The sequence below is a fragment of the Rana temporaria genome, chromosome 9, assembly GCF_905171775.1.
Source record: "Rana temporaria chromosome 9, aRanTem1.1, whole genome shotgun sequence".
Lineage (NCBI taxonomy): Eukaryota > Metazoa > Chordata > Amphibia > Anura > Ranidae > Rana > Rana temporaria.
In genome coordinates, this window is record NC_053497.1 from 60409310 (window position 1) to 60426025 (window position 16716).

At 43.0% G+C, this 16716-nt stretch overlaps 1 protein-coding gene across 14 annotated transcripts in view; it reads right to left on the reverse strand.

The window, feature by feature from the left end:
- Positions 1–894: 894 nt before the first annotated feature.
- Positions 895–16716, reverse strand: part of ZNF185 (zinc finger protein 185 with LIM domain) — a 188782-nt gene continuing 172960 nt past the window's right edge. For 13 of the 14 annotated variants that reach the window (XM_040323636.1, XM_040323643.1, XM_040323648.1 and 10 more), the window contains 5 exons: positions 15033–15101; positions 11738–11818; positions 11081–11183; positions 9039–9143; positions 895–1378 (listed from right to left, as the gene is read on the reverse strand). In XM_040323636.1, the coding sequence (XP_040179570.1) occupies positions 9045–9143; positions 11081–11183; positions 11738–11818; positions 15033–15101 (352 nt within the window). In that variant the 3' untranslated portion in view covers positions 895–1378; positions 9039–9044. The remainder of the gene's footprint in view (positions 1379–9038; positions 9144–11080; positions 11184–11737; positions 11819–15032; positions 15102–16716) is intronic. The other variant, XM_040323635.1, reaches the window with a different exon arrangement.

Sequence of the window (16716 nt, forward strand, 5' to 3'; positions counted from 1 at the left end):
CTACAGGGTAAAATGACCGCACCAGCCAAGCAGACTCTGGCTGGAAAAAGCGCCCAGAGGCGATTCAGTTTGCATGAGTAGCGCTATACAAGTCATTCATTCATTCAAGAAAAGAAAATTCCCGGAAAGAAAAGAAGATTCCCAGCCACGAAAAATTATTTTCTGTAGGAACATGAGGTGAAATTGAAGGCTTGGTTGGTCGAATTTCGAAATCAATGGTGGCGTCATCGGATCACAAAACGCACACATTTTCTGATTTTCAAAAGAAAATTCTTTCGAAATTCGACCCGTGTATGGCCTAAGCCTGGAGAGTGCAAAATCTGGTGAAGCTCTACACAGAAACCAATCAGCTTTGACGTTTTAGCCTAGGTTCACACTGCTGCGAATTCAAAATCGCGGTAAAATGCGCGATTTTACCGCAATTTCGCGGCCGCGATTTTGGCCGCAATTTAATGTAAATCGCGGCCCGAAATAGCAAAAAGTAGTACAGGAACTACTTTTTGAAATCGCAGATGCGGCGTCGCACTGATTAGGACAGTGCCATTGCCGCCGATTTGAGATGCGATTTGACATGTCAAATCGCATCTCAAATCGTTCCAAATCGTACCCAGTGTGAACCAGGGCTCATTGTCAGAACCTAATTTAACAAGCTGAAGTTGGAAGCTGATTGGCTACCAAGCACAGCTGCACCAGATTCTGAGTGCTCCAGTGTTAGTAAATCATTACATATACTCTGGCAGCAGAACAACCAGCGGTGGAGCAGGCACATTGGGCGATTTGACACAAATAGCAATTGCTTAATAAAATAACACTGTATGTTTTATCAGGATAAGGGATAAATACAAACAACCAAAATGTAACTATCTATATTCCCAAAACACCAGTCATAAGCAGTTAGATTCATAAAAACCTTTTTATAGGTTGGACTTGTTAAATGGAAATTTTGAGTAATAGAACATGATTATTAGAAAAAATAGTAAATACTGTAAATACATTGCCAAAAGACAAGTCACCCTATATACTTACTCAATATCCCTGCTATAGATAGAACTTCACTAAGCAGATTGCACTAAGTCATATCATGTCTTGATAAGAATTTGTTCAATAAAAGGAATATATAACAGTCAGAAGAGGCCTATGACATTAATGTATGTACTGCATACTGTCTGTCTCCACTTCAATATGTACAGATGTCAATCACAGTAAAAAGGTGCAATCCCTCTGAGTAAATAACTTGCATCTTACATATTATAAGCAAATGAACACGATTAAGAAAATACTTTAATTTGTAATAACTTGGTCATGTTTAGCCAATAATAAGAATCTGGTTGATGATGATGATTCAGAGTTCCCATGATGGTCTTCCTTAAGCTGTAACCTACCATAAAAAGAAGAATATATATATGATAATTCTGCAATGGTAAAAAAAGATACAATATCAGTAAGGGTTATTTACAATGCTCAGAAGGAAAGCTGACCTCTATGCAGATTTAAACTACTGTATTTATCAGCGTATAACACGCACCCTAACTATGAGGGAAGTTTCTGGTAAAAAAAATTCTACAGCCCCCTGCACAGTACACAGACCCCCCACCCCAGACCCCCCTGTCCCAGACATGGGGTCTGGGGTGCCCTGGACATGGACCCCCCGCTCCAGACATGGACCCCCCACCGTGGACACGGACCCCCCACCCGGCAGGGCAGCCATCAGGAATTATTGGGCCCCTTACACAGCTTCAGGCATGGGCCCCCTGGAGCAGAGAACCGGGGGTGGGGGGCCTGGGGACCTTTGGGCCCTTTAATTAAAAAATAAATATATATAAACAAAAATAAAAAAATTATAAAAAAAAAAAAAGGGGGTTTGCCACATGGGGCCCTGGGGACCTCTGACCCCTTTAATAAAAAAAATTATATATATATATATATATAGATAGATAGATAGATAGATAGATAGATAGATAGATAGATAGATAGATAGATAGATAGATAGATAGATAGATAGATAGATAGATAAAAAAAGAAATAAAATAATATAAATAAAAAAATCTTTTTATAAAAAAAGGGGGGTTGCCATACGGGCCCCTGGGGACCTCCGGGCCCCTTACAGGTGTACTGCCTGTACCCCCCTGATGGCGGCCCTGCCACCCGGGCATGGAGAAAGGATGAGAAAGGACTGGCAGTAATGATTTCTCAACTTTAAAGTATGCTGGCAGCGCTGCCCCAGACACAGACCCCCTGCCCCAGACCCCCCTGTCCCAGGCACGCCCCCCCCCCTGCCATGGACCCCCCGCCCCAGACATGGACCCCCCACCCCGGACACGGACTCCCTGCCCCAGACAAAGGATGAGAAAGGACTGGAAGTAATGTTTTCTACGCCAATAAATACATTTAATTCTAAAATGCAATCATTAAAATCCTTACAATCCTTACACTTTCAGGACAACAGATATACGTGTATTAATTGGTCTTGGTAATGGTCTTCTGTAAACCTATAAAGCAGCATCCAGGCTGGGACTTTGGCTTCAATACACATTAACGGCTAGTTTACACTTGCTTCAAAACAAGGCTTCTGACAGGCTTTGTTAAAGCTCTCCAGGGATGGACTGGCCATTGGGACTACAGGGAGTTTCCCGGTGGGCCGATGGCTCAGTGGGCCGGCTTCAGTGACAGCGGCCTGGGAGTTTCTCACTTCTGCCTAATCTTGTCCCATAAGGGGGGGCACCAAACTGATTCTTTGCCCGGGAGAAATAATGTCTAGCTTCCCCACTGGTACTGCCTATAAGAGTACCAGTACCAGCCGTTCTACTCTAATAAAGTAGAACGGCTAGTGGCTAGTGAAGGGGGAGAGGGGGCTTGGGTGGCCGGGGGGGGGGGGGGTGCGGGAGTTGGCCGGCCGCTGTGGGAGAGACCTGTCAAAGTGGGCCAGTCTGGATGAAGTCCAGGGCCAAATTTTTGTCCCAGTTCAGCCCTGAAGCTCTCTGAATGCTAGTCAAAGCTTCAGTCACTAAATAAAATGGTTAGCTTTCAGTCCTGTTTACACCTTGATTTTGCTTTGCCTCAGCTTCGCTTCAAAAATTATACCCAATGTAGCATCTTCAAAGCCCCCATAGAAGTCTATGGCAAAGCTTGCTTGAAGCTCCACCAAAGGCTCATTGAAGCCCCACTGAAGCACCAAGCAAAAGCAAGGTGTAAACGGGTCTGTAAGCTAACCATTTTATTTAGTGATAGGAGCTTTAACAAAGCATGTCCAAAGCCATGTTTTGAAGCAAGTGTACCTGAAAACCTATAGGTGTTAGCAGTCTAGCTACTGTATATATGAGGCCAGTCATAAAATCAATGCGGAAGTAGACTGTCCCTTTTGGTCTGCAGCTTGTCATGAATTATGCAGGCTATTTAGTCATGCTCTACTGCATCTGCTTGCACATGAATCTTCAGCTGGTTAACAATTTGTATGCCTGATTTCCTGCTATCTGCTGGTTAGGACAATACATACATAAATACAAAATGATAGACCTTCTTCCAGCACAAGCACCAAAAATCGTGTTCAAACTGAAATGGCTTGGTAAGGCTATTCTATGATATTCATGTATGTATAAAAAACGTGACTCCCGTTATCGAAGATTTATTAAATCACATTTTAAGACACTGGCGGAAAATAGAGCAATAACTCATTTATTCTGGTTTCATGAATCAAATCACTTTTTCTTTTTTCCACAGTGAATATGTATATTAAACAGAATAAAGTGGGCTTTTTTTTAAGAATTGTGTTTCTAGTGAGAAGAAACCTACCTCATCTCTTTATTTTAAAAGGGAAACTAAAAACTTTAGTACGTATATCTTATTTTATAAAAGTATATTAAAACTTAATTACTAAAGTGAATTTCTGGATTTTTACATCGGCAACTTTTGTTAAATAATGCCTGGTGATCCTGCCATTGAGGTCCTTGTTGAAGCACTATCTTTTATAGGGCGACAATGTTCTCTTCATTGCACCATCTTGTCACATGGACTTCCAATGGAGACTACAAGTGGCTATTTCAGTATTCATTATGCAGATGAGGTCCACTGTTGTCACCATCAGAAAACCTGCCCTAAGAAATGCCACGTAGCAGTTGCTGGAGGGCATGTACACAGCCGGGGGCTGCCAGGGAACTCCAAGATAAAGTTTTTCAAATAATTAGCTGTATTTTATTTTAAAAAATATGGTTTAGTTAGGCCAGCCATACAAGAGTTGCAGGAAAGAAATTTGCACGATTCCCCCATTAACCACTTAAGGACCGCCTCCTGCATATATACGTCAGCAGAATGGCATGGCTGGGCAGATCCACGTACAGGTACGACCTGTACATGTACCCAGCCGTGGGTCGCGGGCGCGCTCCCGCGACCGGGTCCGAAGCTCAGGGACCGCGGACCCGATCGCCGCTGGGGTCCCGCAATCGGTCCCCGGAGCTGAAGAACGGGGAGAGCCGCGTGTAAACAGGGCTTCCCCGTGCTTCACTGTGGCAGCTGCATCGATCGTGTCATCCCCTTTATAGGGAGACACAATCGATGACGTCACTCCTACAGCCACACCCCCCTACAGTTGTAAACACACACTAGGTGAACCCTAACTCCTTCAGCGCCCCCTGTGGTTAACTCCCAAACTGCAACTGTCATTTCCACAATAAACAATACATTTTAAATGCATTTTTTGCTGTGAAAATGACAATGGTCCCAAAAATGTGTCAAAATTGTCCGAAGTCTCCGCCATAATCAATTTTGTTTGGGAGCCACGTCGCACGACCGCGCAATTGTCAGTTAAAGCGAGGCAGTGCCGAATCGCAAAAAGGGGCCTGGTCCTTTACCTGCATTTTGGTCCGGGGCTTAAGTGGTTAACACAGACAGTGCTGACAGGCGAATCCCTCCTGCCAAGCAATTTGAGTTTAATTCTGCTTTAAATAGTGAGAGTGCAGTCAAAATGTATCACTGTCTTCTACCGATGGAGATGGCTTCCCCCAACCACCCCCCCGCCGGGAGAGAACAGTGAATATCGCTAGTGGCTATAACAAAACGCTAGCAATGTTCGCAAGAGAATCCGGCAGGTTGGTTGAACCCAAGCTGATCAATCGATCAACTTGGGTACAACCAGCCTTTGAAACTCGGATGGTTCCTGCTGAGCCGGTTGAGATTCCAACCATGCATGGGCGGCCTTAGAATTTACACCTACTTCAATAATAAGTAACTTTGATGTGAACTTAACAATGTTAAATTAACGACTCCAATGTTAAGTAACGTTAACTAATGTGAACCAACGTTAACATTGGTGTCATTAATTAACGACCAACAATGACTCCAATAGACACAAAGAATAAATCTAATTTGCATGGCCGCAGCTCATTAGGCACCAACTGCCTATAAGTACAAGTAAGTGTTGTGAATAAAAAACTAAGGCAGAGTCCCATTCATAATAATTTTATAGTTCTTTTAGGAAGATTGGTGTTCTTCACTATTTTCTTTGGAATCACCTGCTGGATACACTTTGGAAGTTAACCCTTCACATGGACTTTTTCTATAATATTATTATGAATGGCACTCTGCCTTAGTTTTTTATTCACAACACGTATTTTTTCTTTTTAGTTATTTTCTTTCTTTTTTTGAGTGTTTATTATCATTATTCATATTTGTTTAGCATTGATCACTGTGTTTGACAATTTGATTCAGGGTTTATTACCTATTTGCTTTTTACGCATCAATTTCATTTCACATTTAGCACTGCACTCCTTTGAAATGTATCTTTATCCAAGTTTTTGTACTAAACTTTAGTGTTAGGTGTAATATTGAATTAATAAAGAAAGCAGCTATCACTTTTCATTATATAGCGCAGCGTCAGTCCTAGGGCTTTCTTTTTCCTTTGCCTATAAGTACACCCTTCCTTGTGAAATGACAGGCAAGTGCACAGCTTTGACCAACTGTGCTCTTCTTCGGGTTTACTGCAGGAGCAGGATATAGCTCAGCTGTTGTAGAACTACACATCACATGAGGCATTGTAACACACTGACATTCACAGACATGACTAGGCATGATGGGAATTGTAGTTCCTAAACAACTGGAGGGCCATAATTTGAAGACCCATAATATAGCTGGTACCTCTAGACCAGGGATCACTAAATGTCTGAGCCTGGACCACTTATCAGCTGTGTGAGCTCTTGGGAGTTTCCCGCCTGGCCGCTGCGGTCATCCTCACAGCAGGCAGGGACAGGAGGTGCTGCAGATCGGGATGAAGGCCGGGAGTCTTTTTCAATTAACAACCTACTTGTTAACATAGTAAGTTGGGCAGCTCCCACCCTCCATCCAGATCTGTAGCTCCTCCCACCCCCTGCTCTGCTGTAAGGATGACAGCGACGGTCGGGTGGGAGACTCGGGAGAGCCAACACAGCCAATAAGTGCCTCTACCCTGCCGAAGGTAGGACAGTGTAGGGGAGGCTTACATTAAAAGGGGCACTCTGATGTGGTGGGGCACTCCAATGTAAATGGGGGCTGTTCATGTGAAGGGGAACTGAAGACACTGTGGGACTGTTTTAAAGGGGGGAACTGTGATGTAAAAAAGGGACTATGGACACTGGTGTAAATAGGGGAAACTGATGTGAAGGGGTGGCTGAGGATACTGGTGTAATGAGAGAGCTCTGATGTTAAGGGTTGGCCAAAGACATTGATATACACAGGGGTAGGGGTGGGTGTTACAGAGCAAACGTGAGATTCAGACATCTGCCAAAATACAATTTTAGTGATGGAACCTCTGTAAATTTTTATTCAAGACCCCTGCTCAAGACACTCACCAGTCTTGTGGATGATCTAGTTATGGCTCCAGTAAAGGAAGATTTTCTTCTGGTTCAGGCAAGTTTAGCTTCGATACAATGAAGAGGAGGAATAGCCTCTCCAAATATTAAATATTTAATATTCTTGCACATGTACCTGGAGCACTGGGTTTGCTTAAATGGTGTTCCCCTGCCACATGAAGCATTGTTTTTTTTTTTTTTTGTACATGCATTGGAGTTACCAGTATATTCTAGGAACGGTGTACAACAGAGGCATTTAATGCTTAGTGGCGCTCTTCATCTTGGTGGAAAACATGTTCTCCCTGTGCCTGCATGGGTTTCCTCACACACTCCAAAGGCACGCTGGTAGGTTAAAGTGGAGGTTCACCCGGAAATTGCTATTTTTAACCTTAGATTGATGCTCATTTTGTCTAGGGGAATTGGCTAGTTTATTTAAAATCGAAGCTGTACTTACCTTTTTAGAGATAGATCTTCTCCGCCGCTTCCGGGTATGGGCTGCGGGATCTGGGCGTTCCTTCTTGATTGACAGTCTTCCGAAAGGCTTCCGACTGTCGCATCCATCGCGTCACAATTTTCCGAAAGTAGCCGAACGTCGGTGCGCAGGCGCAGTATAGAGCCGCACCGACGTTCGGCTTCTTTCGGCTACTCGTGACACGATGGATGCGACCGTCGGAAGACTGTCAATCAAGAAGGAACGCCCAGTCCCGAAGACCCATACCCGGAAGCGGCGGAGAAGATCGCTCTCTACAACGGTAAGTACTGCTCGGATTTTAAAACAACTAGCCGATTCCCCTAGACAAAACGAGCATCAATCTAAGGGTAAAAAAAAATGTATGGGTGAACTCCAGCTTTAACTGGCTCCTGTCTAAATTGGCCCTACTATGTGTATGTATGATTGTGAGTTAGGGATCTTAGATTGTGAGCTCCTTGGAGGCAGGGCTGGACTGGGACAAAAATTTGGCCCTGGACTTCATCCAGACCGGCCCACTTTAATTCAATAAATAAAAATCACGCCCACCAAAAGGCCCCTACATCCATTATTTTATATCGTGAGAGAGAGGGGAATGAGAGAGAGAGAGAGGGAGGGTTGAGGGAAAGGGGGCGAGAGAGGGGGGTGAGTGTAAGAAAAAGAGAGTGAGTGTAAAAGAAAGGGGGTAAGTGTAGGACCCCTTTTTACACTGAGGCGTTTTTTAGGCACCTTTGGGCTAAATATAGCGCCTGTAAAGCGACTGAAAAACGCTTCCGCTGCAGTACCAGTGTGAAAGCCTGAGTGCTTTCACACTGGGGTGCTGCCAGGGTGTTAGAAAAAGTCCTCCAAGCAGCATCTCTGTTTTAAAAAACGGCCCACTGAGCCATCGGCCCACGGGAAACTCCCTGTAGTCCCTATGGCCAGTCCATCCCTGCTTGGAGGCAGGGACTGATGTGAATTTAGAACATACAGTATATGTAACGCGCAGCGTAAATTAACGATGCTATATTATTACCTGTGATACATAAAAAAATAAAACATCTGTGGGATTGGGTAGAAAACCTTGTATTTTGGTAAATAGATTCAGTTTTGTGACTTTAAGGATAACTATACTTTTAGTACAATTATCCTTTAAATAGATCCTTTTCCCCAGCAATTCCCTGAAGTCTCAGGCCTCGTACACACGACCGGACATGTCCGCTGAAACTGGTCCGCCGACCAGTGTCAGCGGACAGATCCGATCATGTGTACAGGCTAGCGGACAGATTTCCAGCGGACAAATGTTTCTTAGCATGCTAAGAAACATGTCCGCTGGGAAGCTGTCCGGCGGACATGTCTGCTGGTTAGTACATTTAACCAGCGGACAGAAATCCCGCACATGCGTCGAATTGATTTGACGCATGCGTGGAAGCATTGAACTCGCGCGATAGAGAACGTCGGTGTCGTCTACGTCACCGCGTTCTCTGTCCGCGCGGATTTCGGTTTGATGGTGTGTACAGCCATCAGACCGAAATCTCCCAGCGGACATGTCCGATGAAAACGGTCCGGCGGACCGTTTTCATCGGACTGTCTGCTCGTCTGTACGGGGCCTCATACTTACCTGTCCACACACAGTCTCTTTACCAAAAGCCTCCTGGATGGGATCTATACAGGACAAGCTCCATTGGTAAGGACATCTGCCATTTGTCCAAATGGGGAAAACCATCCATAAATATGAATAAGGATGTATTGTGAAATTTTAAAAAAATACTTACATCCAACTAGAAGAGCTTCTCATAGCAGCTCTCGCAGTGAACCACATCCCGATGAATAAAGAGGCTGTCAATTAAATCTCCCATTGGCTTATTGCAAATTCCACACTGTGGGGATAGACACAAAGTTACATAAGATCAGAAGTACATTTATGCAAAAAAAAAGTGGCTTGTTGCTCCATAAACAGAACAGAGTGTGGATGTAGTGCACCCAAACTTGTCACCTACTATATACAGTACATGAGGAGCCTTCACACATTGTTTTGTAAATTGGGAGACTGCTGATGAGCCCTAATCATAGCAAAGGTAATGGAGAGCCTCTGTACACAGATAACACTCAGTAATGCAAGGCTTTCTCCCTGGTGTGGAGTGTCGTGCTCGCCCCCTCCCTTGGACTACAGGAGAGTCAGGACGCTCTCTACCTTGCAGATAGAGAAAGGAGCTGTGTGTTAGTGGGCGTCCTGACTCTCCTGTAGTCCAAGGGAGGGGGCGAGCACGGCACTCCACACCAGGGAGAAAGCCTTGCATTACTGTGTGGAGTTACAGACAGAAGAACACATACACACACACACACACACACACATTATATATTATATATATTGTACAGGATAAGGCGGCTTCAAGGATTGGTTGCTAGGGGGAATGGGCTGGGCCTGAGCTCTGAAAAAGTATTGCCCCAGGGAATTCTGGGTCTTTTAAGGAATGTGGTTGGAAGAGCTGCCCACCCTCCCGCCCCTTTTCCTATGGTAGGTCACAGCTTGCTGCGGCTTCTTGACCTTGCCAGCATAAAATGGCTTTAATGGGCTATGCCCTTGATGGAAATCGGAAGTAGGCAGCCTGTCCAGTACTTATGGTAAGGACGGGACCCTCCCATTTTTGGAATTGTGTGCTCACAGTACAACTGTGACTGGCACTGGTTGAAAAGTGTTCACATGTTATGTTTGGATTTAATAAAGCTGTGGCCTTGCCCTTTCCAACCTAATGGCTGCAAGTGTGTTTATTTAACAGGGTGAGGGGGCAAGGGCAGAGGCGTATCTAGTGAAAATAGCGCCTATGACAAGCACTGAAACTGTGCCCCTGTCGAAACATTTGAAACCCATCTTTGAGATAACCTTAACAAAAAAGATAGCTAACAAAACTAGTGATATTTATCATCCCTTGTGATACCTTGGGTAGTCATACAGGGGCGGACTGACAACTCATGGGGCCCCCGGGCAATAGAAGATTATGGGGCCCCTGGGCTTACAGATGACCACCAAGCCACGAGGCATTACAGAGGCGGGGCAGCTAAAATCTCAGGATTTTCACATCAAAAGCATGTCGGTTTTGGACATATCAGGGACAGATGTAAAAACACAGATTTTTACATACTGTCCCTGGTTTTAATGAGCCTGGTAACCCTGATGGGGCCCCCTAGTGGCATGGGGCCCTCGGGCAGTGCCCGAGTGCCTCAATGGTCAGTCCACCCTGGTGACATATCCTCTTTATGGAGAAATGTGGGGTTTATTAGACCCCTGATCCCTCCTCTGCCCTCCAAGGCCAGGTAAATGCAGAACCAATACTGGAAGTGATGAAATCTTCATCACTTAAGGCCTCAGTTTTCACAGAGGAGAGGGAGAAACTAATGTTCCTCCTTCTTTGTGTGCTGCCAATCCGACCAGATGGAATGGGAGAGCCTGGGCGAACATGGGAGAGCTGTGGCTGAACGCAGCAGGGATATCGCTGCCATTGTCCATTAGCAAAGGTGCTAAAAAGGAGATCCTGCCTATGCTCTGGAGGAGGTAAAAAGAGACCCTCAGACCCTGGTAAGTGCCTTGCTGCCCAGCCACTCAACAGCACCCCCTTCATATGGCGCCCATGGCACTTGCCATGGCTGCCATACCCTAGATACGTCACTGGGCAAGGGGGAAGGTTTTTCTATACATCTATGTTACAGTTAATTGTACCTGGGCTCATTGCGCCTCAGCAGTCAAGATAGATATATGTGTTGTGTCTTTCAGGTTCAGTTATTTTACAAGTTTAGTAGAAATAACAGGTATGATTACCTTAAAACAATACTCATGGCAGTAGATATTAAGGTGGTCTAGCATGATCTTGGCACAGTCTTTGATTTCACGACCACAGTAAGTGCAAGGACCTTCCTCAGACCTAAAAGGCAATTGAGTATGTTAATTACATTTTTAAAGAAAAAAAAAGTAGTGCAACTTGACTTATGTACAAAGAGCTAATGTTTAGAGTTGTTACCCAGCTCCTAAAGTTGCCTATACTGGTAGATTTATGTGCGAGAAAAATCTCATTGGTACAATCGACAATCTCTACAGACACTTGACGAACACCATTTGATAGTCCTTTAACATTTCACTTGCTTTTAACATTCAATTTTGGAATGAATATAATCTTGTAAAAGGAAACCACATACATTAGAAATTCTCCACTTCAATAATTTTTTTTCCATCCTGCCCTTTCAAATGTTTTTATCGCTGCGGTCAAAAAACGAATATAAATTTGAGCCTACTACAGATTAAGGAATTGAACGAATGTTCAATAACATATACAAATACAAAGCATTTGCCTCCAGAGTTACAATACATAAACCAGAATACTGAAATTCAGTTTGGATTGGTTCCATTGAACAGGAACTCTTGTGTCACTTCACATAAACATAAAACAGTCAACTGGTTTCCCAATGTCCCTCAGCTTACCTCCTTGGTGCACTGCTGTACATATAATTGGAACTGCTGCTGTAGGATATCTCAGAATCACCTGAGAAGTCTGGGAGACTTCTGTAAAAGAATAAGAAAACACACATCAGAAACATTACACTGGCAAGACATGCTTACAAACCAACATTTCAGAATTATTTTTCAGTTAGAACAGAGCAGTTTGCTTCAGGAAATATAAAAGTGTGTCTATTCTCTCCATTGCATTCAAGTGAAATTTATGATCATTTGCCATTATGTGTAAAGCCTGGTACGCACCAAGCCGGCGGGTTCAAAGGAAAAAAACTCACAGCTCAGATTTAAACCACTATACTAACAATCAGATGTTAGTGCAGCGATTTCCACTACTGTGCTCTTGTATTCTGACAGGAGGATGCCTCCCACACCACAACACTTCGGTCAGCGCTCTCAGCCATTGGCATGGAGCGCTCATTGGGAGCTGGTCGGCTGCTGGTTTTCCAGCAAGAAAGTCCATCAGAAGATGGCCGGCTTCTGTCGGACCAGCTGCCTCATACATGGGCCGAATGTCAGCCGGTTTTCATTGAATTGTCCAATGCTGCCTGACATTTTTCCCATGTGTACTAGACTTTAGTTTATCTAGGCACCTGCTGGTTCTGTTCTTTGCATCTTAGAGATGCTGGGCATATGCCAGGACTGACTAATGTTTACTAAAAATGGTTTAAGATTTTGGGATGTCACCAGAACAGGAGTGGAAATCTTCCAATGGGGACAATAGTTCTGGGGACAACCAGGGATTCCCGCACTTTGAAGGGATTTTTTCTCACTTCCTGTTTTGGCTCTGGGACAGGATATAAAGGGAAATCTGCTCATTGGCACACAGATGGCAAAAACACAAACCTCCCTTACTCTATACAAATGAAAAAAAAAAATAGAAGTAGGTTTTACCTTGCTGACTAGTAAAAACATCTAACAACTTCTAAAGAAAACCTAAGGTTCCACAGAAACCTGGTTGAGATAGGCTACCCTGTAGCAATCCGGCATCTTTTTAAATGGGATGCAGACCAGCAGGATCATATGACTCGGTTTTAAAAGACAACTTCATAGAACTTTATTTCATTTTTTATAAGCTGAGGTTTTAAATGCATGTACTGGGTGTTTCTCTTCCAAATTGTATATTTTTTCTAACAAAACAAAGTAGTACACCGCTCAATGTAGTCACCCTTATTTTCCCCCTATACTGTACAAGCAAAGGGTGCTGGCCCTGTGTTGTAATATTAATATATATGTGTAGGTATGTATGGCACAATATATTGTATTGCATTACCGTATTGACCAGGAATTCAGTTGAACTGTCCAAGCCAGCTGAATTCTAACATATCAAAAGGTACAGAAGACCCTTAGATGTGTTAATCTTATGCAAGACTACCTAGGTGTGTGTGAGGTATGGCCCGTTAACCTCAAAGGTTACATTGTTTACATACGTTAGGAAGTATTTATTAATGGTAATTAGACTTGAGGGGGTATTCATTCATGAGAAACATTTGGTTGGGGTCATTATCTGTCACTCTGAAAGACAGGATGTAGATCAAAGACGGCCAATCAAATTGCTCAGCTATTCAGTGAATAGGGAATATAATCCTGGAGGTGAGTTTTGTCACTCAGAATATTCTCTGTGTATTCTCTGGGCATGGCACAGGTCTAGAGCTGATCTAGTCAGATGGGACTTTGAATTACTCTGTTGGATTTGTATCATCTGTGGAATTTGGACTTTATTCTGTATTGGAAGTCAAATAAATGCACTCTCTGGAGAGCCTGGTGTGTTGCTGCGGAAGAACATAACTTTTAGTCATCATACCAATACCTAAATATCAATTATCTATTCCGGACTACACTAAACATTAATATCACTACACCCTGCACCTAGCAGACAGTCAGATACAAAGCAGAAATGTTTGGATAGCCTCACTCCAATAAAATCACCTTTATTTGAATACAAAAAGCATATAAAATGACAGTCCATACAGCTGTATTGCTTTCTGTATCTTTTTGCCCTTGCTTGCTGTATGGACTGTCATTTTATATGCTTTTTAATTCAAATAAATATGATTTTATTGGACTGCGACCATCCTGACATTTCTTATTCATATCGGTATATTTTTTCTAGACATGTGCACACCAAAATATTTTGTTTCGGAATTTCGTTTTCGTCCGAAAAATACATTTATTTAGTTACTTCCGAAATTCATTTTTATTTATTTTGTTTCGTTAAAAAATGCATTAGTCCAAAAATCCAAATTAATTAAGGTTGAATCTGTCATTGAAGGCGCCTATGGTGTCTTTCGAATGTTCTAAGAAGATTCGACGGAGCAGCTAAACTGTACATTTCCAGGCGAATGTTCCGCCTACAAGCTATAGAAGAATTCTAATGTTGTATGACACTAGTAACAATTATATTTATAAATTATTATTACTAGTCAACCAACATTCAAATTGACCGAAAATGTACGATTGCGGTGTCGTACAGTTTAGCTGCTTGTCGAATCTTCTTAGAACTTTGGACAGACATCATAAGCCTTCAATGACAGATTCAACGTTTGTATGTTTTTCGCTGCTTTGTCGAATCTTCGTCGTTTATGTCGAATGGTCTTCCCCAACACTGTCTCTATAATGTCGAATCTTTTCTCTCTATGTAGAATAATCTTGGACTAAGAGTTAAGGTTAGGCACATTCGACCGCAGATTCGATAGACACAGATTGCTATTGCCAGCGTCATGTCGAATCTCCTATCTATATCGAACTGTTGTAGCAACGAAAACGAAAATAAAGCATTTTTTTTTTTGTCGGATCTTTCGGATTTCGGATCCTGCGCGTTTGTTTTCGTTTGTTAAAACGATAACGAAAAACACCCGAAATTCAGACGAAAATGCATTCGGACGAAAACGAATGCACATGTCATTTTTTCTGATGCCTTGACTTTTACTTTTAAAAGTTAGTAAACCTGATATATGTCTGTTGTCTGTTGTCTGTTGTACCATGTACTTGAACGAAAAAAGTATCCTGTTCTCTTTGTATTGCTTGCCTTGTATGAAACCCCTGGTCCCTCTGATTTCCCAGTCAGCGTCATAATTTGGGCACAATTTATTTTATTTAAGAAGACTTTAACTTAGCACCTGCTGCTAACCCCCCAGAACAAAAAATGGTCTACGGCCCTGCCCAGGGCTTAGAACTGGGAGGCCTGGATTCAGATCATGTAAATAGGGTTATACAGCAGTAACCTGGCCATTACATCTGTATGATGAATAAAAACACCTCTCACCCAGCAGTGGTTGGAGATTTCATATTCTCACTTGTGTTGACATACTCCTTCAGAAAAAGGATTCCTTTGCTATCAGAATAAAATAAAAAATGTTAAATTTAGGACCAGTTGTCACAAACACATTTACAAATAACAATTGAGCTGTGAATACTTCAAATAATAAAAGAGGTCTATTCATAGAACATACAAATTTATTTTTCTTCTTCTGCACTTCACTCATTTTGTCTGCTAAATTCTATCATTTCTTCTACAGTTCATGAAATAAGAAGTATAACAAAATACCGTCTGTTGAAAATTGAGCCTTTATTCCGTTGTAAAGTATGCATTGTATATAAATCAAATTGTCACTTTTAGTGACATGTCAAACAGACAAAATTGCAGAGTAGCTTTATAAACAACCAAAATGATAAGGATGGACATAGGCCTGCGCACAGGGTGTGCCAGGTGTGCATATTTCCAATGTTTCCAATGTTTAGACCACTGATATTTCACCAAATAAAAGTTCTCTTTATTTCTTATTTCTCCTAAAAAATATATATTTTTTTTTTTTTAGAACATTGTAACTGCCCTACTGACACCAGTCTCTGCCCTTATGACACCGTCCACTTCTCTACTGACACCGTCAGTATATATACAAATGCACACACGCATGTGTGTTTGAGCTTTGGGCTACACACCCTAATGCAATAGGCTGCGCACACCTATGAGGATGGAAAAATCATGACTACTGATTGCCATTTCCAAAGTACCCACTAGGTGGCAGACAGGGTGAACCAGACCTGTGTCTATGATGGCTTGCACACCTGAACAGAATGGGGTAGATTCAGGTAGCTGTGCTTGATGTTACGGCGGCGCAGCATATCGCATTTACGCTACGCCGCCGCAACTTACAGGAGCAAGTGCAGTATTCACAAAGCACTTGCTCCGTAAATTGCGGCGGCGTTGCGTAAATGGGGCCGGCGTAAGCCCACGTAATTCAAATGTGGAAGGGGGGGCGTGTTTTATGCTAATGTGTGATGACCTGACGTGATTGACGTGTTTTACGAATGGCGCATGCGCCATCCGTGTACATATCCCAGTGTGCATTGCTCCCAAGCAACGACGTATTGGTTTCGACGTGAACGTAAATTACGTCCAGCCCTATTCGCGAACGACTTACGCAAACGGCGTAATAAATTAAAATTTCGAAGCGGGAACGACGTCCATACTTAACATTGGCTGCGCCACCTAATAGCAGGAGCAACCTTACGCCGAAAAAGCCTAACGTAAACGACGTAAATAAATTGCGCCTAACGTACGTACGTTTGTGAATCGGCGTATCTAGGTAATTTGCATATTCTACGCCGAAAACAACGGAAGCTCCCCTAACGGCCAACATAATATTGCACACAATTATACGCCGCCGCATTCAAGTTACGTCGGCGGAGGAAGCCTATTTTTTTAGCGTTTCTGCCTTTGAGAATCGGCGTAACGATACGCCGGCGCAGATTTCAAATTATGGCGGCGTATCTGGAGATACGCCGCCGTAAAAGCTACCTGAATCTACCCCAATGTATTCTTGGTGATTTTTTTTTTTTAGCCATTTTACAAGTGTTTTTGCACATGTATCAAGCTTCAGAACTTAGTTTTCTGGACTGGACAAGGGGAGGAGAGAAGGAAAGGAATTACTTAGGTGTGAAAGCAT